The sequence below is a fragment of the Pseudorca crassidens genome, chromosome 8 (genome assembly GCF_039906515.1).
Source record: "Pseudorca crassidens isolate mPseCra1 chromosome 8, mPseCra1.hap1, whole genome shotgun sequence".
Classification (NCBI taxonomy): domain Eukaryota; kingdom Metazoa; phylum Chordata; class Mammalia; order Artiodactyla; family Delphinidae; genus Pseudorca; species Pseudorca crassidens.
Window position 1 is genome coordinate 17,267,977 of NC_090303.1, and position 26,134 is coordinate 17,294,110.

The 26,134-nt window shown below is 38.2% G+C and overlaps 2 protein-coding genes across 3 annotated transcripts in view; one reads left to right on the forward strand and one right to left on the reverse strand.

The window, feature by feature from the left end:
• Positions 1 to 10,897, forward strand: part of LAMB1 (laminin subunit beta 1) — a 73,691-nt gene extending 62,794 nt beyond the window's left edge. Inside the window, exons 27-34 of the mRNA XM_067745920.1 lie at positions 894 to 1,135; positions 3,829 to 4,032; positions 4,587 to 4,731; positions 6,162 to 6,369; positions 6,559 to 6,700; positions 8,791 to 8,967; positions 10,279 to 10,438; positions 10,616 to 10,897. Coding sequence (XP_067602021.1) covers positions 894 to 1,135; positions 3,829 to 4,032; positions 4,587 to 4,731; positions 6,162 to 6,369; positions 6,559 to 6,700; positions 8,791 to 8,967; positions 10,279 to 10,438; positions 10,616 to 10,752 — 1,415 coding nt within the window. The 3' untranslated portion in view covers positions 10,753 to 10,897. The remainder of the gene's footprint in view (positions 1 to 893; positions 1,136 to 3,828; positions 4,033 to 4,586; positions 4,732 to 6,161; positions 6,370 to 6,558; positions 6,701 to 8,790; positions 8,968 to 10,278; positions 10,439 to 10,615) is intronic.
• DLD (dihydrolipoamide dehydrogenase) overlaps positions 1 to 26,134 on the reverse strand; it is a 49,895-nt gene that overhangs the window by 1,215 nt on the left and 22,546 nt on the right. Inside the window, exons 9-14 of one of the 2 annotated variants that reach the window (XM_067745922.1) lie at positions 21,147 to 21,337; positions 20,317 to 20,487; positions 19,810 to 19,999; positions 19,253 to 19,390; positions 18,264 to 18,353; positions 18,063 to 18,175 (exon numbers count right to left, since the gene is read on the reverse strand). In XM_067745922.1, coding sequence (XP_067602023.1) covers positions 18,110 to 18,175; positions 18,264 to 18,353; positions 19,253 to 19,390; positions 19,810 to 19,999; positions 20,317 to 20,487; positions 21,147 to 21,337 — 846 coding nt within the window. In that variant the 3' untranslated portion in view covers positions 18,063 to 18,109. Of the gene's footprint in view, positions 1 to 16,656; positions 18,176 to 18,263; positions 18,354 to 19,252; positions 19,391 to 19,809; positions 20,000 to 20,316; positions 20,488 to 21,146; positions 21,338 to 26,134 lie in introns of those variants that run through there. The other variant, XM_067745921.1, reaches the window with a different exon arrangement.

A 26,134-nucleotide genomic window follows, 5' to 3' on the forward strand; every position in this document is an offset into this window, starting at 1 on the left:
TACCACCTGTCTAACCTTTTAATAGAGCACTTTCAGAAGAAAATTAAGTGCTTTGTAATCAGTTTTAAGCTTTTTCTCATTGAGACTCTGGCACAAATGAGGATTAAAGTCCCCATTTTACAAACTTGGGACATGGGGCACAGAAGGGGTTGCACGGAGCGAGCAGTGGTTGTTGCATTAGAATGGCATGCGTTTTCTGATTTTTAAATTTTTTCTCCAGTTAGTGGTTTACCTCCTTGGCTTCTCTTGGAAACGGGCTCTTGTAAAAAGTTAAGAAATTAAGTTGATACTTCTGCATATCGTTTTATATTCAAGAATGTTACTTGGTCAGGAAATCACATTTTCAAATCGTTTATTGGTATCGAAGGCCGTATTATAGGACCTTCCCTCCGCAAAGCAAAAGAAAGTTAAAAATGTGTCAGATCACCCTATCCATCCTGCTTTATGCGTGATTGCTTATTTTTTTGGCTAGATCCTTAAAGCCAAAACACGTCAAGCTGTTTTATGTATATAATATTAGCCATTTGAGTGGATCTAAATAGTTAAGTGAGAAAAGGGAAAAATCATCTGGACATGTAATCTACAGGCTGCCTGACACCAGCTATTTAGAGAGAACTGGACGCTTGCCTGTGTGTAGGAACAACATCTGCATGATCGACTTAATTTTCTAATCCAGATGTTTGGCATCCTCCAGAGCCAGAGTTAGGTGCTAACGGGACAAAGTGTATTCATTGATCATGAGAGGAAAGTTACATTTCTTCATAAAGATTTTATTCCTTGAATTTTAAAACAAAACCACATAAGGTCAGTTTAGACGCGAAATACAGCCGTTGCTTGACGGGGAGATGGAGTACAAGGGGATTAACTATGGGCAATTTCATTTCATGCCCTAGGCGCCTTGGACAGCATCACCAAGTATTTCCAGATGTCTCTCGAGGCAGAGGAGCGTGTGAACGCCTCCACCACAGATTCCAGTGGCCCCGTGGAGCAGTCGGCCCGCACTCGGGACAGAGTGGAAGACTTGATGTTGGAGCGAGAGTCCCAGTTCAGGGAAAAACAGGAGGAGCAGGCCCGCCTTCTGGATGAACTGGCAGGCAAACTACAAAGTCTTGACCTTTCAGCTGCTGCCGAAATGGTAAGGTTTGAGGGTTTGGCCTCAAGGCTGCCATGCTTCAGGAGAAAAAACACCCTGCTTTGTCTTTAACATTGTCCACTTTGCAAATGAGTCAGCAGGAGGGAAACTCCGCGGCTCAGTCTCTGGCCCCCAGTCTGGGGTATCCAGTGACCAAGCCAGATTAAACACAACAGTGTGTGGGTTTCCAACCTTCCTCTCTCCTAGAGGTTTCTCTGTGGTACAACCAAGAATCAGGACTACTATCCCAAGGCTGCTGAATTGAGTCACTGCCTTCTTATCTAAACTGGATCCTTTTTATACTGTGGACATTTTTTACTTTGTTCTGATTTGAAGTGCAAACTCCATCTCAGGGGAACAATTGAGAATCATTCTGGGAGAGACTTCTTAAAAAAATTAAAGGGCGCTAAAGAATTTTTTTTCATGGGTGGGTGGGTGTTAAAATGCTCTCTTGTCCCAGTAACTTCACCTAGTGAAGACCAGCCTAGGAAGTGGATTCATTTCCCGGAAGCTTTTAAAAAGTAATTCTGAAGCCAAATGAAACTGAGTAGCGAGTTCAATGAAAATCAGGCAGAAAGCCAAAAACAAAAGCCAAACTAAGCCTGTTTCTTCCTCTTGCTCCCCCATTGTTTTTCATGGAAGAGCACCCGTCCGAGAGACTCTGGAGGATGTTTTTATATACTGTACCTTTATTTTATAAGGCTTCTGCTCTCTTAGCTTAGAACAGAGGATCAGTACAAGGGGGAAGGTGGGTTCCTAGGAAGCTGAGTTCAGGCTTCGCTACAATTTTGTCTTAGTAACAGTCCCCCGCCCTCTCAGCCTTCTCCCCCCCCCCAGCCTTCTCCCACCACCCCCAGCCTTCTCCCCCCCCACCCCCTCTCCGAAATAGACAAAAACACACTGTGCTTTCTAATTAATGCCTACAAGGTTATATTTTCATTATCTTAGGAAACTTGATGGCATCTAATGGAAATAGGGAGTTAGGAGATCTCCTGTCACCATTTCTCTAATAGAGAAAGAGGCCTAGATCAATGTGTAATCGCACCTGAGACAAAGCCATCACAGGCGAGCGTGAAATGCCAAATCTTCCTTCCTTCCTTCGGTATATTGGCTCTTTCTGTATAAATTCTAATTAAAAACTAGTCATCACAAACAGAATCTCTCCAAACTAAAATGAAAAGCAGATAAGCATGCTAAAGAATGTTTGCTCTGCAGCAGAGGGTGTCGCGGGGGGGGGGGGAGGGGGGGCTGCAGTGGGTGCCTCTGGCCACAGGAGCGGGAGCCCTGCCCTGGGCCTGCTTTCCGTCAGGGGCCTGGCCTAGGAACAGCCTACGCTCCTTCCATCTCCCACTCTGTGCGAGTGTTAATGATCCTGCGAGAGTTCCCTTTATAGAGTCCATACCACCACTTATCGTGTAGAAAAATTTTTGCTCCTTTGTGTTTTTCAAGTACCTTTGGTTCTTGTCTTTGTGTATATTTAGTTAGACCCATGCTGGGTTTTTTTTTTAAGCCTGCCAGGCTGCTAAAACAAAACAGATCTTCTAGTGTGCTGCCAGATAGTTTTTAGAAAGCATCTCTTCTTGATTAAGGCTCATGTTCTTGTACAGCATGCGGAATAAATGTTATTTTCTGAAGCTTTTTATGTGCTGTAAACCAGACACATTAATGACTATTATTTTGAGATATAATGGGATTATAATTATTACAAAACTATTAGGTTAAACAGTTGACTGTATTTATTCGAAACTACTCTTTTACTTATTAAAAGGAGTACTTGTTTGGGAGTATCCTGTTAACTGTTTTTCACTGTAGTATATATAGCCTTTGCCTCTTTTCAACGTGACCATTTTCCACAAAAGGATAGATAGCTCTAAATGTAATTTTTCTTCCTGCTCAGCCTTTTCCATCATATAACAATCTTGTAATTTGCTGTGTATATTCTACAACCAAGCCCTGGTCTTTGGAAGTTTCTGGTAGATAAGAAAGGAGGAGTCTGGAGGAGTCTGGCAGGGCCATTGGGAGGTTATTTGGAAAGTTATACCCGTACCTTTGTCTTCTCTGTTCCTCTCCCCTGTGGAATGTTCCCCCACTTCCCCTGCACAGATCCCACCAGCCAATACTCCTTCCCAAACTACAGTAATACTCAGTGGTCTCTGCTTTGCCTGCTTTCCTTCGCACTTGCAGCATCTGAGCTATTCTTGGCCGTTTTACCTAGAAAGATCTGTCTTCCTTACTAGATGGGAAATTACTAAAAGGCCCGATAATGGGCCTTTTATATCACCCTTTTCACCAGAACAGTTAACAGGATGCTAAGTCTAAAGAAGGTTCTCAATACTTTTTTTTTTTTGGTAAATCCTACCAGTTAGGAGAAAGGGGACGGGACACATTCTTTGGCTTTCATATGGGCTGACTTCAGCCTGATGGAGCAGATAACATTTGATAACCCTGCACCCATATAGCATTGCAGGTTCATTAGGGCAGAAGGTACTGATGCAGGGCTGTAAATCATCGTCTCCTTGGAACTAAGCAGGTTAGCTCAGCCCTGAGCTCTTTGCTCCGCTCTATCCTGAATACTGTTTTCAAGCACCCTCACTGAGGACCACCTACACGCTCTCTGGGGCCACCCAGGCTCTGCACAGCTGTTGGCTGCAGCGGACTCACTCTGCACCCCGTGCTTGTTCCTTGGCTCGCTGCAGACGTGTGGAACACCTCCGGGAGCTTCCTGTTTCGAGACGGAATGTGGCGGCCCAAACTGCAGAACTGACGAAGGACAGAAGCAGTGTGGGGGGCCCGGCTGTGGCGGGCTGGTCGCTGTCGCACACGGCGCCTGGCAGAAAGCCATGGACTTTGACCAAGATGTCCTGAGTGCCCTGGCTGAGGTGGAAAGGCTCTCCAAGATGGTAATTCAACGGATGGGCTGTTTTTGTTTGTTTCCTTTCTGTTATGGACTGGAGGATCTGAATGGGCCAAGTCAATTCCAAATGCTGACTAAAACGAAAAGGCCTAAGTTTTTGTGAGGTCAGGGAAAGAGAGGAGGAAGTTTTTATTCATAGATGGTTTAAGAATCTACTTGCTTCTCACAATAAACTGAAATAACCATGTATTAACTATGGGTCCAGGGTTATGAATACCTCCAGCTGTTATTTCAATTGAGACTTTATTCTTCTGAAGTGACATGAAGTATTAACTTCCTGTTAACTGAAGTATGTAGGTTGGTACCTGAGAACAAGACTAATGAACATCTTCTACATCACCAAATGTTTTGGAGGAATTAAAAACAACTAGAAAAAAATTTTATATGCTAGCCCTAGCTATGTAAGACTGTTGTATAGGAACTGGTATAGTGAATACTTTGTCTATACAAGAATATAATATGGTTGAAGGGGAGATGTTTGTTTCTAAAAAGTTTTTCGACATCATTTTCTGGACCATTTATTTTATTCCCCATACATAGGTCTCTGAAGCAAAACTGAGGGCAGATGAGGCAAAACAGAATGCTCAAGCTGTTCTGTTGAAAACCAATGCTACCAAAGAAAAAGTGGACAAGAGCAATGAGGATCTGAGAAATCTGATCAAGCAAATCAGGAACTTTTTGACCCGTAAGGAACTTTTTCATTCTACTTTTAGACATTTCTTCCTGTCCAACAATTTTTTAAGAGTGTTTGAGAGGCCATAATTCAAATCTGCCTTGTAGATAAAAAATTCTTGCAGGGAATAAAATACTTCCAAATTTTTAAATGTATATGTTAATAACCTCTAACTTATGCTGAAACAGACACCCCCGATGTGATACCCACGTAACAAATCAAGAAGTCAAACATACACTATGAGAACTAAATTTGAAATTTGTGTTAGAGATTACATATAATGTGTCATAAGAACCTTAATTCAAAGTAGAGCTTTTTTGACATTGTCCCTAAAGCTTTGTAATCCTATTATTTATAGGATATTATAGTTAGTTACAGAGCTCTATACCTTAAGTGTTCTGTACAGAAACAGAAAATCTCTGGGATTTGTGGTCCAGCTCACAAATGTTGCAGGTCACAGTTTGAGTGTTAGTTACCACTCAGGATAGTTTTGGCTGCAAGTTAAAGAAAACTCTCAACTGAAATGGACTTAATCAAAAAAGGGATGTATATTATAACACACAGTAAGTTCAATAGTAGAATAGCTCCATCGTTCTAGGATCCATGCACTTCTCATCTTTCTGTACTGTCATTTTAAGCATATCAGCTTTGTTCTCAGTTTGCTAAGGATATCTTATGGAATATTCACATATTATCCTGTGCTTTAAACCCTTAGGGCTCCATTTTTATGTTCTGTTCTTTCACAGTTTATAAGAAGAAAAAAAAAGCCTTAAATATCAATGACATATTTAAAGTTTAAACTCCAGTATTTTTTTGACCTCTTTTCACATTTGACATTTGAAACTCCCTGGCCTTCTTTGATAAGGCGCAACTATCCTGATTCTCTTGCTTCTGACTGGATTTTCTCCCTTTCTGTAGTTTCCTGAATCCAGATAATTTATTAGGAATTTCAACACTTACATCTGCATTCACAGTAGTATCCTACCTAATTTTTCAACCTCAACTGAAAGTTTTCATTGCCCTTTAGGATCAAGACCCAGCTTTTTTACCCTGGCCTGTATCGTTTTCTACAATCAGAAACCAGTCGCTTCACTCAACTTCCACGTAACTTGCTCTGCCCATCCTGCCTCTCCAGCCAGAGATGTTCTTTCTTCTCTCAAATCCTGTTATCCTTCAAAACCTGATCAGTTCCTCACCCTCCACAGTTTTACCCAACGACCCCAGCCTACAACCAACTCCAGTAGTACACACTGTCTGCAATACTGTTCCTGTGTGTAGGTCTCATCTCCCCAACCTAGATTAAAAACTCTTAAATAGGAAGTACCTTTGTCTTGGTGTAACCCCACCATGCTGATGACATAGTAGATGACCAGTAAGTGGTTGAATGAGTGAACCATGTATGATTTTTCACCTCTTCACGGGAATATTTTTGCTTTTAACAGAGGATAGTGCTGACCTGGACAGCATTGAAGCAGTTGCTAATGAAGTACTGAAAATGGAAATGCCTAGCACCCCACAGCAGTTACAGAACTTGACAGAAGATATTCGTGAACGAGTTGAAAGCCTTTCTCAAGTAGAGGTTATTCTACAGCAGAGTGCTGCTGACATTGCCAGAGCTGAGATGTTGCTAGAAGAAGCTCAAAGAGCCAGGTATCTGAAGACAGTATTATGGCATTTAGGGGGGGCTTTGTGTATCTAGCATTGAATAAAGTATTTCTCCACGTGAGTCTCTCAGGGTCATTTCAGGAAGGCTTTTCTTTAAAAGAAATGCTCTCTTCTGCGAGGAAGTACTTTTTTCATGTTCACATATATAATACATTGTCTCATTCTTTTACTCAGCAACAGTGCAACAGATGTTAAAGTCACTGCAGACATGGTAAAGGAAGCTCTGGAAGAAGCAGAAAAGGCCCAGATTGCAGCAGAGAAGGCAATTAAACAAGCAGATGAAGACATCCAAGGAACCCAGAACCTGCTAACTTCAGTAAGACATTGCAATCATTATTACACGTGGGAGAAAATGCAGGCGCATATACTCTTATCAGAAAAGAAGCGCATTTGACAGTTATCTATGAAAATTCTTACAATTGAACACTAAAGGAGTCCTTTCAGTAAATCTAAATTATTCCCATCGCACAAGGTACTAAAGTGTCATTTTCAAGGAAGAAAAAGGTCTCTAAAGAGAAACATTAAACCCCCTCTCATTTTCATCCCCACAGAAAGCCTAAGAAAGATAAAAAGAGTTTCCTGTTCCTTCAAGGAATCACACAGATTTTATTTAGTATGAAGCACACTCTTACTCTTATCCAGTTTTAGACCATCTCTGGCTGGAGAGAGAGGACGAACAGAGCAAGGTTTTGCAGCCCAAAAGCAACTGCATGTAAGACCGGTGTCTCAAGATTTATGAGGTGATCATTCACAAAATGTCTGCTTCTAACACCCAGCTTTAGAGGAACCTAATAGAGCTCTTACAGCTAAACAATCTGTTTTGTTCAGAATGCATGGGACATCTATAAGCAAAATACCCTAGAGACACTAAGAACTTTTCACATGGATTTAGTGCTTTATTCTAAACACTTCTCTCTTAAAAGTACTGCAAACTAATTCTGTTTTATTCTTTCACTTTTCAAAAATGAGTTCTAGAGGCAAATTTTTCCTTCCAATCTTAGGAAAGTTCATTTTTTATGAAACTGGGTAAAGAAAACGGATGACTCGTTTAACTCCTCCTTATGTTCTCAGAATACACTTTGAAGTTAGATGCTCTTATTACTTGCTGCTATCCCCCTTCTCAAGCCAACGACCCCTAATGTTTAAAATCTTGGGAAATGCCTTTTCAGCCTGCTTTCCCTACCAGTAGTTGATAAAAGCCCATCTTCCCGTATTCCATTACTCTCAGTAGAATGAAGCCGGACCGTTCCCAAGCCACTTTCTTACATTATGAGCAATTTAAGGCCCTTTCTTCAGGCTACGTGTTCAAGTTTAGAAAAATTATGTTTTCCCACCAGACTACATTCTAACCCTTTCAATTACTGTTTTTTCTACCTGTAGGATTTTCAAATTTGTCAGTGTGTTGTTAACATGTTAATAAGTGACTTTTTAAAAAAATGACTGTTTTGAAAAGCAAAATGGAAACTATTAATCAAACTGTAGGTGCGATACCTGGCTTGTTGTTGCAAGTTAATAATGGTGGGCAGAAGTGTTTCAGGTTAACAGTAAAAAAAAGTAGAGCCTTTACCTAAACCACACTAACGAAAGCTTGTCACGAACTATTCGCCTACTTAAAACTGTAAGGGTTATCTTGTAAGAATAGTCCCTAAGAATTGTTTTCTAAGTTAACTAATATGCATATACTGACCCATTAGTTACGACATTGTTATTTCAGAGTAATTCTGTGGAACGGACCCAGCCTTGAAGATCATTTTTCAGAAAAATTAGGTGCTCAGTGAAACTGGTTCTTCTGTTATGGTTCAGGCTTACTTTGGCTAGCTTTAAAAACAATGGTTACTAATTACTTTGAAATGAGAGCCAATGTGGACCCTCACCAGTTGCACAGATAAGATACTTTTTCCCTAAATAATTTTGAGCACTTACAGCGTCCAGTTATAACATTCCCAGACCTATGCCATCTCACAATCCTATAGTAACTTTTCAGAGTTTTAACATTCCTGATTTCCATGTCGTTTCTGAAGTACTATGCTACTAGAGTTTAACATTTACAGTTGATAGAAAAAAATTAAAATTGACTGGAAGTTACAAAGTTGTGTGGATATCCCTCTACTCACATCTGCTGCTTTGTGAACACTAGGCAAGTTCTTAAAGTGCTTTCCCAACACATCAAGCTGCCTGGAGGTGGTTCAGTAACGAAAAATTTTACAAAAATTTCAGCCTAGACCAGCAGAAGTAGTGAAAGAACAGAGACTATTTTAAACTTGGGCACTTTATATAAGCTTTCTTGAAATTTCTTTTGTTCTAGAGCAATGTCATAGCAGCTTTTTAAATCTTCCTCTACACTGTAGTCATAGCACTTGCTACCACTTCTTGAATTAATGGCTTGCTGAATGATGATGCTTTTAGATCGAGTCTGAAACAGCAGCTTCCGAGGAAACCTTGTTGAATGCCTCCCAGCGCCTCAGCGAGCTAGAGAGAAACGTGGAAGAACTTAAGCGGAAAGCTGCCCAGAACTCTGGGGAGGCAGAATATATTGAAAAAGTAGTATATACTGTGAAACAAAGTGCAGAAGATGTTAAGAAGGTAAGTAAATCTTTGGAACTTCACAGCTATGTGGATAAAGGAGCAACTAGTCTCCTCCAAGTGACCTGTTTTGAAAGAGCAGTCTTCAGAGACACAGATGGAAAAGAATGGGAGTGGATATAAATGTATCCATACACGTGTAGGCCCTCAAATCCAAACTTGGATAAGGGTTATTATTGAGCTTGTATTTCAATTAGGAAGACCTTTATGGCAAATTACCTGGCCCTTTGAGAAATCTTTCAAAGCAGCGTAGAAACTGCTTAAAGAATTCCTAACAGACAACAGCTAGTAGAGAACCCTTATCTCACCTCTTCTGTGCTCATCGGGAATTAACCACCTCTTGCTTCTCAGTGGACGATACTATAGCTTCTCAGTGGACGATACTATATTTTGCAGAGGAAAGTCTCAAGCTTAAATTTCTCACTACAAGCCAACTAATTATTGAGACATTTAATTTCTAAATTTCTGTAAGCAAATATTTAAAGAAACTTTTCAGAAACTTTTCAGAGCAGTGTTGAAACGAATAGTAGGGTGCTATAAACTGACATGAAGTCGAGATTTTCCTAGAAGCGACTAGCTTTTAGGCATTACATACAGGTGACTTCCCTACACCTGTGGTTTGGGGAAGAGAACAGTAAGTTTACTGCCCCATCTGTCTTTTTTCATTCTGGTCTAGGTTCCTACAGGTCTGAGAGCGTAAATCTCCCAAGTAGTCTTCTTATAGAACACTTTGCATCAATATTAAATTTCACTAGAAATAAGAAAACCCCTTGACATGAAATTCCTCACAACCATCTTTACAAACCCACTTGTGCTATAATCTTGCCCTCCCTTCCTTTTTAAATCTGCCTTTTCCCTCTGATTTCCTGATAGCAAGTCTCTATCAACCCTAAATTAGTCACAATCAAGATGGTCTTACCATTTTTTTTTTTTTGGCTTCTTTTGATCTCTAAATTTGGATCTCGGCAAACCTACCTCTGAGAAACCCTATTTCTCAAACTCTCCCTCCATGCATTCTCCTACGACATCTCCGTAGAAAAGTACTAATCTGCAAAGACCTACCACAACATGTCTTTAAGATCTTTCATTTAAAAAACTCACGTCAAACGTTGTATCTAATTCCACTGTTTCAAGTTAATGTTTTCAGTTATTTACTACTGGGGAGCTTGAAGCCTGAGTACCCTTGGTCATGGCCTTTAATTCAGACTGCTTGCCATGCAAGTTAATCTCATCCAAGCTTGCCACCGTTTACCAGTCTTAAATATAACTGCTGATGCTATTACCTCTTTGTGCTGAAATGTGGAACTGCAGACTCTGGACGGTGAACTTGATGAAAAGTACAAGAAAGTGGAAAATATAATTGCCCAAAAAACTGAAGAGTCAGCTGATGCCAGAAGGAAAGCTGAACTGCTACAAAACGAAGCAAAAACACTTTTGGCTCAAGCAAACAGCAAGCTGCAACTCCTGAAAGGTATAGATTTTTTTTTCTTTCACTTAAGACTCATGATTTTTTAGTTTATTTAAATGGTAAACATCTATTCATTCTGTCTTAGGTACTTAAATAGAGCCTTATAGGCAAAAAGGATCAGTATTTGATTTTGAGATCATCATAGTAGTGTAACTGCTCAGACCTTTTCATCTCCCACAGATTTAGAAAGAAAATATGAGGACAATCAAAAATATCTAGAAGACAAAGCTCAAGAATTAGTAAGACTGGAAGGAGAAGTCCGTTCACTCCTAAAAGATATAAGCCAGAAAGTGGCTGTTTACAGCACCTGCTTGTAACAGAGGAGGAGGGGCTGTAAGTAAAAGATGGCTACGGTGTTGTGACCAAAGCAGAATCACTACATGGTAAAAACTGACTCTTAATGTTTTTAATCACATTTTTTGTATGGAGCTAAATAAAGTACAGTGCTTTTATATAAATATATATTCGGAATAATTCTTAAACTCATTGTTACTTTTCCTGATTTAAGCATTCATGAATCCCTTTAACAAAGAATTTATTTTCACTGTAAAGATGGATTTAAAAGCAAGCTGATTGCCTTCATAGAGATGCTAATTTTTCTTATGTCTATAAACAAATATCAGTCATCTGTTTGGGTCAATATCCTCTACAAATCCACCCCTAAAATCACCTCCCAGTTGGATTCCCAGGTGGAGATTAAAGAGGAAGGCAGTAGCCTGAGCTACGTTCACCATTTCCGACTGCTCAGTTGCTCCAATCTCCAAAAACTCCTCTAAGTATTCCTTGCTCTAGGCAAGAGAACAACAAAAGCAACTTTTAGGGCATTGTGACTTTAAAGTATTGCCACCTAACAAGAGAACAGTTAGACTTAATTGATATCTTCAGGACATTACATCCCCCCAAAAAGCAAACTACACATTCAAGTGCACATGGAACATTCTCTATGATTGACCACGTACTAGGGCACAAAACAAGCCTCAACAAATTTAAGAGTATAGAAATTATTTCAAGTATCTTTTCTGACCACAATGGCATGAAACTCGAAATCAACCACAGGAAAAAAAATTACAGGGAGATTAAGCACCTTGCTACTGACAAACCAATGGGTCAACAATAAAATCAAAGAAAAAATTGAAAAATACCTCATGGCAAATGACAATGAGAAAACAACCATACAAAATCTATGGGATGCACCAAAGGCAGTTCTTACAGGGATCATAGCAACCCAGGTCTTTCTATCTAAGAAACAAAACTCAACCCACCACCTAAAACAATTAGGAAGAGAAGAACAACCAAAGTCAGCAGAAGGAAGGAGATAATAAAGACCAGGAAGGAAATAGAGATTAAAAGAAAAAAAAAAAAAAAACCAAGAGCAGGTTCTTGGAAAGGGTAATTAAACAAAATTGACAAACCTCTGGCCAGGCTCACCAAGAAGACAAGACGCAAGAAATAATAAGAAATGAAAGAGGAGAAATCACAACTGATACCACAAAAAACCATAAGAGAATACTATGAACAATTATATGCCAACAAATTTGACAACCTAGAGAAATGGACAACTTCTAGAAACAGCCCACCAAAACTGAATCAAGAAGGAATAGAGGACAAAACCATACTTAGAAAAGATATATGCACCCCAGTGTGCACTGCAGAGCATGGAAGCAACCTAAATGCCCACTGACAGAGGAATGGATAAAGAAGATGTGGTACATACATACAATGGAATATTACTCAGCCATAAAAAAATGAAATAATAATATCTGCAGCAACATGGATGGACCTAGAGATTGTCATACTGAGGGAAGTAAGTTAGAGAAAAATATCATATGATATATGGGGAATCTAAAAAAAAAGGTACAAATGAACTTATCTACAAAACAGAAACAGAGTCACAGATATAAAAAACAAATTTATGGTTACTAGGGGGGATGGGGGGAGGATAAATTGGGAGACTGGGATTGACATATACACATTACTATATATGAGATAGATAACTAATAAGGACCTACTGTATAGCACAGGGAACTCTACCTATAACTCTGTAATGACCTATATGGGAAAAGAATCTAAAATAGAGTGGATATATGTGTAACTGATTCACTTTGCTGTACAGCAGAAACTAACAACACTGTAAGTCAACATACACCAAAAAAAAAGACCAATCACTGGAAACGAAGTAGAATCTGTAATTTTAAAAAAAAAACCTCCCTACAAACAAAAGTCCAGGAGCAGATGGCTTCACTGGGAAATTCTACCAAACATACAAAGAAGAACTTATACTGATCCTTCTCAAACACTTCCAAAAAGACTGAAGAGGAAGGAACACTCTTAAAGACTTTCTATGAAGCCACCACCACCCTGATACCAAAACCAAAGAAACTACCAAAAAATAAAGTTACAGGCCAGTATCTTTGATTATGACATCAAAATCCTCAACCAAATATTAGCAAACCAAATCCAACAACACACAAAAAGGTCATACAACACAACCAAGTTGGATTCATCACAGGGTCACAAGGATGGTTAAACATATGCAAATCAATCAGTGTGACACCACATCAACAAAAGAAAGGTCAAAAACCACATGATCATTCAATAGGTTCAGAAAAAGCACTTCATAAAATTCAACATCCATTCATGATTAAAAAACCCTTATAAAACTGGGCACAGAGGGAACATATCTCAACATAATAAAAGCTATTGATGACAAACCCACAGCCAATATAATACTCAACTGTGAAAAGCTGAAAGGTTTCCGACTGAAATCTGGAAGAAGACAAGATGCCCACTCTCACCAATTTTCTTCAACATAGTATTGAAATCCTAGCCACATCAATTGGACAAGAAAAAAATAAAAGGTATCCAAATTGGTAGGGAAGAGGTAAAATTGTTTTATATGCAGGTGACATGATACTATATATATTGGGTTGGCCAAAATGTTTGTTCAGGTTTTCCGTAAGATCTTACAGAAAAACCCAAACGAACGTTTTGGCCAACCCAACAGAAAACCCTAAAGACTTCACACAAAAACTAGTAGAACTGATAAATGAATTCAGTAAAGTAGGCAGATACAAGATTAACATATAGAAATCAGTTGTATTTCTTTACACTAACAATGAAATATCAGAAAAGGAATGTAAACAAACTATCCTTATAAAATCATCAAAAAAAAAAAAAACCACAAAAAACCCACCTAGGAATAAACCTCACCAAGGAAGTGAAAAGACATATGCTGAGAACTACAAAACATTAATAAAGGAAATTAAAGATGATTCAAAGAAATGGAAAGATATCCCATGCTCTTGGACTGTAAGAATATTGTTAAAATGGCAATACTACCCAAAGCAATCTACAGATTTAGTGTGATCCTAGAACAAATACTCCTAAAATTTATGTGGAACCATAAAAGGCCCAGAATTGCCAAAGCAATCCTGAAGAAGAAAAATCAATGAAGTTAGAACACGCCCTCACACTATGCACAAAAATAAACTCAAAATAGCTTAAGGCCATAAAACTCCTAGAAGAGATCAGAGGCAAAACGTTCTCTGACATAAATCGTACCAATGTTTTCTTAGGTCAGTCTCCCAAGCCAATACAAATAAAAACAAAAATAAACAAATGGACCCAATCAAACTTACAAGCTTTTGCACAGCAAAGGAAACCATAAACAAAACGAAAAGACAAGCTACAGAACAGGAGAAAATACTTGCAAACCATGTGACTGACAAGGGCTTAATTTCCAAAATATACAAACAGCTCATATAACTCAATGACAAAAAACAACCCAATCGAAAAATGGGAAGACCCAAATAGACATTTCTCCAAAGAAGACATACAGATAGCCAATGGGCAAATGAAAAGATGCTCAACATCACTAATTATTAGAGAAACGCAACTCAAAAGTACAATGAGGTACCACCTCACACCAGTCAGAATGGCCATCATTAAAAAGTTTATAAATAACAAATTCTGGATAGACTGTGGAGAAAGGGGAACCCTCTTACACTGTTGGTGGGAGTGTAAGCTGGTGCAGCCACTATGGAAAACGGTATGGAGGTTCCCCAAACAACTAAAAATAGAATTACCGTGTGATCCAGCAATCCCACTCCTGGGTATATACCCAGACAAAACTATAATTTGAAAAGATACATGCACCTCAATGTTCACAGCAGCACTATTCATAATAGCCAAGACATGCAAGCAACCTAAACATCCACTGATAGATGAATGGATAAAGATGTGGTACATATGTACAATGGAATACTACTCAGCCATAAATAATAACGAAATAATGCCATTTGTAGCAACATGGATGGACCTAAAGATTATCATACTAACTGAAATAAATCAGAAAGACAAGTACCATATGATACCACTTACACGTGGAATCTAAAATATGACACAAACGAACTTATCGCCGAAACATAAACAGACTCACAGATAAGGAGAACAGACTTGTAGTTGCCTTTACAACTACAAGGGGGAGGGGGCGTATGGGAGGGAAGGAATGGAAGTCTGAGATTAGCAGAGGCAAACTATTATATACAGGATGGATTAACAAGGTCATACTGTATAGCACAGGGAACTATATTCAATATTCTGTGACAAACCATAATGGAAAAGAGTATAAAAAAGGAATATATATATATATGTAGAACTCAGTCACTTTGCTGTACAGAAGAAATTAACAACACTGTGTATCAACTATATTCCAATAAAATTAAAAAAAATACGAGTATTGCCACATAAAACAGGGCTAGGGTTGCTGAGGGGAACGTTTAAATTAAGCCAAAGTTTGGGGATATTACTGCTTGTGCACAGTGAGCAGTGCTACTCAAAGTACAGAAGGATGCTATAATTTCTCAGATTTTACATTGAATTTTATTTGATTTCACAATCAGATAACTGTTACTCCACAGGATATAGCTGGAATACAACTGCCAAGCCTTTGTCGACTTTATAGCTGAGTTGGCTGGAAACAGGCCAGGTCTTAAGTGGTTTTTGCACACATTCTTCTTATAGAAAAGGCTACTCTGTACCATGTAACAACAACCCACACATACAACACAGCTGCATTTGAAGCTGGGCCTGAACAAAAGTTACGTTAATGGCTGTAATCTCAATAATAAGGCAACTTCCCTCTGGTTCCACACAGTTGTCACTTTTATTTAGATAGGAGTTCTAATAACTAGCAAGGTGGTTGTACCTCCTCATCTACCAGGGCAACTAAGTCTTTTTTTTTCCCCTTGATTATAAGTATTTTACTTACAATTAAGCAGAGGTAGAAACCTTCACTACCCCTCATTGCTTTTCAGCTAAACAACTAAAAGTCGCACTTTAAAATTAGTAATTTCAATCAGCTCAATGAATTGGACAACTAATAGCCCCACCCTTCACAAGCCAAGGAATACTCAGAACTCAATAACAATAAGCGAACATTAAAAATTTGTCTTATACCTAGGACTTCATTCCCAACCACATATATTTCCATTCTCACAGTGAAAGAGAATCCTTAAAGTTGCACTTAACTATTCTTTTGTGTCTCTATAGCTAGGACTTTGTATTAAATTACATTTCACTATTCCCTCATCAGAATCTTTGTACCTAGAGTAGAGGACATGTTTGAGGTTTAAATAAATTAGCACTTCACATAATATTGGGATTTCAGATTTTAAAAAGATGCAGAGTTCATTACCAATAATGGCAAATAGCACATATCAGACCACCACTCCTACAGATAACAACTGAAAACTCTGAATAAAATATATTTTTCAAAAGTAAAGGTACTGGACAACAACCAGAAGTAGGCAGAAGAGGGGGGTGCACGTTGCACTCAAATAACAGCCTTGCGTGAGATTTCCATTTTTAATAGCTTTTCACTGAGGGGAGGTCCCAAGTGGCAACTTGAAGAGAAGCCAAGTTTTACTGGTTAAGGAATCAGAGGACAGAGTTTGGGGTAACCAAGAGCAACTGAAATATGAGGGGAGGAACCCCAGAAAAGAGGTATAAATTCTGCATATCCCTTGTCCAATCTCTAGCTGACCTGTGAACTTTATGTGCATGGCACAAACTTCAGATAGCCCAGGTAAAGCTAAAACAACTGCGTAGAGATTTCAGCAGTCCACCCGCCCTCCCCCTACACACACACGCACGCACAAAGACAAGAGTTTGGAGTTTAACCAAGTTAACTGCCCACTAAAAAATTCTGAATTTTTCAGAGGTATGTAACAGAATCCAGTCTTTACAATGTATCCATTTATAATGACCATAATACAATTCAAGAGCACTGGACGTGTGAAGTAAAAGGAAAATGTGACCTACATGTAAATCAATAAAAACCTGAAGGCTACAAAACATTTTCCTTTTATCTATGGATCAGCTGATGATTTCTTATTCCATACAGCTTTCTGCTCATAAATTACATTCTCCAAACTTTCCTTAAGACGATATATAACCTTTAAATTGCAATCAAGTGAATATCTGGTTTGCATATTTCAGTTCCTTCATTTACTTTCTTTAGAAATTTATGCTATATCAAATACGATGAATGAATCTGAAATGATTCTTAAATTTAGTTATAATAAAGTCTATTTAGTATTCAACACCTTGTTATTTAAGTGTTTTAAGAAACAGCCATTTTAAATATTTATCAATAAATATAATTTTATAGCACTCTTTAAAGAAACAGTCGATTTTACCCAGCCAGGATACACTGGCAATCCACTTCAGAAAAGACAAGAGATTAAAGATTCCCTTATGTTGTTTCTCTAAAAATAAATGCTAAACATTTAGTAGGTATCACTAGAACAGATAAAAGGATAATGACCTTTTAAATACCTTAATACTGTCCTACAGTGTGGGAAAAAAAGATCTATCCAGGCCTATAAAAGCAATAATAAAGAGTAATAAACAAGAATGTATGGTAGAGGTAGTCATAAAAAATCTAGGACCATCTTGACATCCACTCAGAATAACCACTATGAATATTTAAGACATGTTTATTTCCATATCTTAATTTCCCACTGGAATACATTGCTTCTCCACTTAATATATGAATTTCGTATATATACTGCCTTACTTTGGTCAACTATATAACTATACTTCAGACTGCAGACCTCACTAGAACCTTAAAAATCTAAACACAAATTCTACCTCTAACGGCCAAGACTTTGGGGATTAAAATACCTGATAGACCATCATTTTTTATTTACATCAGTTCAGTTTATACATGTTTAACTTATTCTAATGACTGTTTCCAATGTGAAAACCAAGTTTAAAATAACTTGATCACCTTGTTTCAAACACAGCTGTTCACATACCATACTCCAGCTCCATCCATGTAAGTAAATCCTGTATCCGAGATAAAAGCTACTTAGCATACATTCAGTGAGGTTGAGCCTTTCATAAACAGCATGAAAATATGGGTTGAAGAAAATTTTCCAGGATGCTACTATAAGTAGCTTTTTTCTGCAGTATTAACGCAGTGAAATAAAATATTAAATTTATTCAAAATATAGATATGAGATTATTCCATTCTGTCCAAACCTATTAAATACCTTCCAGAAGTTTCATAATTCAGTCCTAGAAATTCTTGGAGCTGTGAGCATTTCCTGTTCAGAAATGTTACCTCTACAAAAGCTCCCAGGAAATTGCAGAAAAATATAATCATCTAATTTAAAAGTTGATCGATTTCCCAAATGATGCAGCCAGGTTTGCTTCTCTAAAAGCTTCTGATAAGGTCTGCAAAGGGAAGAAATTTAGAATTAAAAACCAAGTATTTGTGAATCAGAAGAAACTTGAGATAGCCATTAATTGCGTATGTTGTTACCGGATGTGCATGACAGACTCTAGCTATATCTTCACAGGATGCTCCATATTCCAGTGCAAGAGCAGCTTCATTTATCATTTCACCAGCACCCTTTAAAATAATAAACCAAGAAGTAATTTTGTTTCTATGGCAAAAACAACTACCTTCTAATACGAGAGATTAGAACAGTTAATTACCTCCAGTCAGAAAAACCTTAACAGAAAAAAAAGCAGTTCAGAAGTTAAGAGCCTGGGCTCTGAAGCGAGATGGCCAGGATTCAACTCCTACCACTTACTGCCCTAACCACTCACTGACTCTGTGCTTTGGCCCATTTATTCACCTCAAAAATGGGAACACCACCACCTACCTCACAGGGTCATGGAAACTAAAGCTGATGCATGCATCTAGGAAAAACTGTTACAGAGGAAGCACTCAAATGTTCTAGTATCATTACTGATGCACCAGATACCTAGGGGAGGGCATACCTCATGTGCAGTGGCAGGAAAGGCTTCTCTTAGAAGGTAACATCTAAGCTAAGACCTGAATAATAAGCCAGTCATGCAACGATATGAAGGCAGAGGATTCCAGAACAAAGGCTTTAAAATGGGAACAAGCTCAGCCTATGAAGAAATTGAGAGAAGGCCCATAAGACAGAGAATTAATGAGCAAAGGGGACGAGTGGAAAGAGATGAGGTCAGAAAAGTAACCAGGGCCAAATTCAGCGGAGCCTTTCATGTAAGTCTATAGCAGAAAGGACCACTAGAGAGTTTTAAGCAGGCAAATGGCCTGGTGTATGTTTTAAAGGGATAAACTTAGTTGCAGCATGGAATGCAGATGATATGATGGGCAAGAATGTCAGTGCTAGAAACGATGCATGAAGAAGCCATATTCAAACTTTGGCTAGTAAATAATAACCGCAGAATGTAAACATCAGGTGGTTTTAAATTAATCTACTAAATAACAATGCTTTCCAGAAATCCTAGTGGGGTTTCTGGTTTTACAGTACTCACTGGTCCTAGAATATGTGCTCCCAATACTCTGTCTGTTGATTTCTGCCCAAGTATCTTCACCATACCATCTGTGTCAGCGTTTGTCTTAGCTCTGCTGTTAGCAGCAAATGGGAATTTCCCAACTTTGTACTCAGTACCCTGTGAGAAGCAGAAAATGAGAACGTACATAGGTATCAAAACATTCATTCCCATTTGGTGAAAGCGTCTACCATTTCTTCAGAAAATAAATCCCAAGAAGGCAATTCTTCACAAAGCATATAGAAGGAAAGACCAAAAGGCTTGTTACTGAAATACAGTTTGGGTACAAACACAAGCAAATACAAATGTCAGCCCACCTGGATATATTTCAAAGCGAAATGTAAGAGCTCTGGAATTACTAGTTTTTGAATAGAGGCAACCAAATGATCTCCTTTAAGATACTCACAAAGTAAAAATTATACAAACTTACCTATAATGTTCTACATAGTTATTAAAATGCATTAATGCAATAATGAAAGGATTCTCAACCACTGGTGTCAACTCAAATCACACATTAGAGGAAAACTACTCTGAATTACCTCTTCTTTCAACTGCTCTTCTGATTTGCCAACCCAAGCAACTTCAGGGTGTGTGTAAATCACCGATGGTACACAATTGTAGTCAATGTGCACAGCGCCACCAGCCATCCCTTCAACACAGATAATGCCTTCATCCTCTGCTTTGTGAGCCAGCATTGGACCAGCAACCACATCGCCGATTGCATAGATACTGACACGGAGATCAAAAGAAACAGTCAACTTCTGAAATCACAGACACTCATCTACAGTTATACCAGGGTAACAAAATACACGTTTCTAGTTATAAAGTCACCAAGAAAATAAATCAAATACAGCTCTTCAAATATCTGTGAGTTCAGGTTCTAATCTCTGGGTAGTGAAAAAATTCAATTAATTACTTTTGCTTTTACATGTTATAAGTTTACTGTTCTTCCCCAAAGCCAAGGTACTTTTTAAGCATGACAAAAGCGTATTTTCAAAATAGTGGTTGCTTAAAATTATTGAAAATGCAGTAAGTATCCAACTTACTTTGGAATTTTAGTTTGGAATCTGGTATTTACTGGAATTCTACCTCTAGGATCCAGCTCAATTCCAAGCTCCTCTAGTCCCAAATTCTTAGTAAAGGGTCGTCGGCCAATGCAAACCAGGAGTACATCACAAGTGATAACTTCAGCTTTACCACCAGAAGCAGCTTCAATACTAGATAATGAACAGTGTATAACTGTTAAACACGCATCTACATGAATAGCTGATAGACTTGGAAATTTAAGACCAGACATTTTCAAGTATCAATGACACCTCTAACAGTGTAAGTTTATTTTATTATAAGTAAACATAAGGGTCAGGCAAAGAAAAATGTACATATCCTCTAGAGGTCGATCATCAGAACCTCGCAACAACAGGCTGTATAACACAGTTTAAGAACATTAAGTCTTAGAGTCCGACAGATCCAAGTTCAAGCACTGCTTCTGCCCCCACCAGCTATGTGACCTTAGGCAAGTTATTTCAGTGTTAAACAAACAGAATGCCAAGCACACAGTAAGCAACTGAATCAGTAATATTACTGATTTCCCCATGTATCTGTCTAAAAATACTGAATTAATTTTACTGAACGTTGAGAGTTTAAAGTTTTCTGAATGTATACTATGAAAAAGTACATTACAAATGAGAACACTGGCTACATTTTTCTATCAATGCAATCGTGAATTTCAGTGGACTGACTTGATAAGCAATACTGAGTTATACTACACAGTAAAATGGTATTAAGTTATAGAAGAATCTGATTCTAAAAACTGAATGTTTTTCTTAAAGAAACGCACAGAAGGGTATCATAACAAAAACAAATGTAGCATACTTACGAAACATCAATTTTTCCATCTGGCTTCCTAGTAGCACCAGTAACTTTGGTATTCAATTTAAATTTAAATCCTTGTTTTTGAAGGATGCGCTGAAAGTTTTTAGATATCTCCATATCAATTCCAATTCCACCAACATGACCCAAAAACTCAACTGCTGTCACGTCTGCACCAAGTCTTTGCCAAACTGAGCCCTGCACATAATAAAAAAACAATAATCATAAAAATAAAGGCTTCTATAGCAAATGTTTAAAAAAATGATCTTAAACAGTTTATTGTAAGATATTTTCTTGTGTTAATATGTTCCTATTAGAAACTCTGAGGTTTAAAATTAACACTGTGACAAACATATATAACTTAATATTCACTAACTCAACATGTACTGAGCACGTACTATATGCTAGGGCACCATTTTAGGTGATAGACATACGTCAGTGAACAAAACACTGCCCTCAGGGACCTTAAATTCCGACAGGGGAGACAAATAAGTAAAATTCATGCAGAGGACAGTAAAAGAGCTATGAGAAAAATAAAGCAGGAAGTACAACCAGGACTACTGAAAGGAGAGGGACTGTCATTTTAAACAGTGTGGCCAGGGGAAGGCCTCACTGCGAGTGCCATTTGCACAAAGACTTGGAGAAGGAATGAAATACGCTGGTAACTGGTCCAGAAAGAGGAACAGCAGTGGGAAGGAAGGTCTTGACAGGGAAGAAGTAACCTCTTATTGCTAATTACTGATGCTTGCAAAATATTAAACTGATTTCGTATTCTATTTTCTCAACAGAGAAATGTTTATATTTTCATTCAAATTATAATTTAAAGTAAATGCTGGCTTTATATTTTAACAACATTTTATCAGTTATAACTTGTGAATACTTATATATGAAACTGGCAATATGAAGATAATTTTACAGCATTAAATAAACTATGAAAAGCTATGAATATATCCTTTGCAAGAATCTGTATTAAATTCATCTCATAATTTAAAATTCACCTTAAGAGTTTACCTTACCAACTAAATTAAGTTCATGTATTAATTTTTAAAATTTCATGAATTTTTGGGGTGAGAGCTGAGTTAACTAGAGGCAATACAATGACACTAAAAATCCAATAACAAGCATACATGAAAAGGTAACTCAAAATCATGGACCTAAATGTAAAACCCAAGGCTATAAAACTTCTAGAAGGAAATATAGGAGAGAATCTTTGTGACCTTGAGTAGGCAAAGATTTCTTAGCTACAATACCAAACGCACAATCCATAAAAGAAAAAAGATAAATTAGACTTCAACAAAAGTAAAAACTTCTCTTCAAAAGATAGTATCATGAACCCAAAAAGAGAAACCACAGGCTGTGAAGAAATGTTTGCAAACCATCTACTGGGGGCTTCCCTGGTGGCACAGTGGTTAAGAATCCACCTGCCAAGGCAGGGGACACAGGTTCAAGCCCTGGTCCACGAAGATCCCACATGTGGCAGAGCAACTAAGCCCGTGCACCACAACTGCTGAGCCTGCGCTCTAGAGCCCGCGAGCTACAGCTACTGAGCCCGTGTGCCACAGCTACTGAAGCCCACACGCCTAGAGCCCATGCTCTGCAACAAGAGAAGCCACAGCAATGAAAAGCCCACACACCACAATGAAGAGCAGCCCCAGCTCACTGCAACTAGAGAAAGCTTGCATGCAGCAAAGACCCAACGCAGGCAAAAATAAAATTAAAAAAAAAACATATAAAGGATTTAAATAAAGAATCTAAATCCAGATTACATAAAGAAGTCTCAAAACTCAATAAGAAAACGAACCTGGAAGGAAATCTGAAAAAGAGGGGCTATATGTATATATATAGCTGATTCACTTTGCTGTACAGTTCCTTTTTTTAAAAAAACCAGTAAAACTGGTTTATTCGGGAATATCAAAGAATTGCAATTTGGGGCATACAATCCATGGTGAACCACAGGCAAGTCCAGAGAACAAAGAAGATGAATGTTTCTCTTATAGAGGAGAAGGTGGAGTTGGGAAGGCTGTTACAAATAAAAAGTCCACTGGAGTCCTGCAAATTGGAAGTTGTAGGGGTTTTTTATTGGCTGAGTAATGACAGTCTCCCATTGGCAAGGTTATTGCAAGGAGAATCTTCCTTCCTTCTGCTGCGGTAGTACAGTAGTAACCTTCTTCCTGTTGGAGATGCAAGGTATGTCTCCTCCTGTTAGATCTGCAACTGACTACTAGTAGTAGGGCGAGAGAGCTCCTCCTTCTAGCCTCCCAACTCCTTTTTTTTAAAAAAATTTAATTTAATTATTTATTTTATACAGTAGTTTCTTATTAGTTATCTACCTTATACATATTAGTGTATATATGTCAATCCCAATCTCCCAATTGCTGTACAGTTCCTTGAAAGGTTAAAAACAGAATTACTCCTAAGTATATACTCAAAATAAATGAAAACAGATGTCTACACAAAAACTTCTACACAAATGTTCACAGCAGCATTATTCATACTAGCCCCAAAGTAGAAACAACCCAATTGTTCATCAACTGATCAATTAATTTGAAAAATATGCTATATCCATAGAATGGAATATTATTTGGCCATAAGGAGAAATGAAGTATACCTGAACATTGAGAACATTATGCTAAGTGAAAGAAGCCAGACACAAAATGCCACATATTGCATGAATTCCATTTATATGTAATGTTCAGGATAGGCAAATCCATAGACACAGGAAGTAGATTAGATTTCCAAGGGCTGGAAGAAGGGAGGAATATAGAATGACTACTAATAGTCACGGGGTTTCTTTCTGGGGTGATGAAAATGTTCTGGAATTAGATACTGATGACAGATGCATAACTGTGCATATACTAAAAATCACTGAATTGTACACTTTAAATGGGTGAACTATATATGTGAATTTTATCTCAATAAAGGTGTTTAAAAGAAAGGAATCACTCTTCTGAACCTAAATCGAAATAGTAAGAGTAGTAACGATGAGAAGCAGCATCTCGAAGTCTATAATTCAAAGTAAGGAACAATGACCATAGCCAAGTGCCCTACTCTTTAGGAAAGCTGATTTCAAAATCCTTAGAGACAGGAAAACTCCAATAAGATCTACAATTTATTTACAGCTTGTTAAATGCCAGGCACTATGTTAAGTTTCTTAAAAGTATTAACTTTATAAAATCCCAACAAAATCTTATAAGGCAATTATTCTTTTCCTCCTTTTTATGACGAATCAACTAGTTCAGAGAGGGTTATAAATTTAAGAAGGAAGAGGCAAAGCTAAAATTCAAATTTATATCTGATTCCAAAACCTATGTTCTTGAAAGAACTACATTAAACTGTAATGGAAGAAGGAACAAGTATAAATAAAAAATAGAAGTCATATGACTAACTTCATGAGGAAGTAAAGAGATATGTATGACTACACAGTAAATTCTCTGATAAGCCTAAATTTTCAAAATGACACGTAAAAACTAATTCAATATGGTAACAGACACCTAAAACATTGTGGCAAGATATCTGGAATGACCCAAGGCTTGTAAAAAACCTAAAGCAAAAGTGCAGAGATGGAGGAAATAGAATTACTGCTTGGGATATTATTATACTGTTTAACAAAAGAAAGTAAATCTATTATTATTCCTTTTTTCTTGCTTTTCTTATCCATCTGTGAGAACAATTTTCAAAGTGGAGTGAACTGAAGAAATATCATTAAGCAAGAAGTGAAGCCCAAGACAACAACAAATGATTTTGGATGAATTAACTCCCTAATCAAACAAATTAGATCACAGAGTTTGGATAGCAGAGACAGTCCATCTGTAAACTCTGGGAACTTAATTAGCATAAGAGTACAGCCAAAGGTGGAAAAGAATAGATTCTAAAGAAGAATAGATTCTGGAGATTAGCTCAAGATGGTGGAGTAGAAGGACGTGAGATCACCCCTTTCTTATGGAAACACCAAAATCACAACTAATTGCTGAATGACCATCAACTAAAAAATGCTGGAACCTACCAAAAAGGATACCCTACATCAAAAGACGAAGAAGCCACAAGACAGTAGGAGGGGCACAATTGAGATAAAATCAAATCCCATACCCACTGGTGGGTGACCCACAACTGGAAAACAATCATACCACAGAAGTTCTCCCACAGGAGTAAAAGTTCTGAGCCCCATGACAGGCTTCCCAGCCTGGGAGTCTGGGAGCGGGAGGACTCGTCCCCTGAGAATCTGGCTTTGAGGGCCAGTGGGGTTTGATCACAGGACTTCCACAGAACTGGGGAAAAGAGAAACTCCACTCCTGGAGGGCACACACAAAATCTCATGCACACCAGGACCAAGGGGAAAAAAGCAGTGACTCCATAAGAGACTGGGCCAGACCTTCCTGCTAGTATTGGAGGGTCACCTGCAGAGGCAGGGGGTGGCTGTGGCTCACTGCAGGGACAAGGACACTGGCAGCAACAGTTCTGGGGAGTACCCATCGGCACGAGCCCTCCCGGAGGCAGCCATCAGCCCCACCAAACATCCTATAGGCTTCAGTGCTGGGTCACCTCAGGCCAAATAACCAACAGGACGGGAACACATCCCTACCCATCAGGAAGCCTGCCAGCCTCTTAGACAGCCTCATCCACCAGAGGGCAGCCAACAGAAACAAGAACCACAATACTGCACCCTATGGAATGGAAACTGCAATCACAGACAGTCAGTCAAAAGGAGATGGCAGAGGAATTTGTCCCAGATGAAGGAAAAAGATGAAATCCCAGAAGAACAACAAAGAGAAGTGGAGATAGCCAACCTACCAGAAAAATAATTCAGAGTAATGATAGTGAAGACGATCTAAGATCTCAGAAAAAGAATGGAGGCAAGGATCAAGAAGATGCAAGAAATGTTTAACAAAGACCTAGAAAACTAAAGAACAAACAGATGAACAATAACTGAAATGAAAAATACACTAAAAGGAATCAAAAGCAGAATAAGTGAGGCAGAAGAACGGATAACTGACCTGG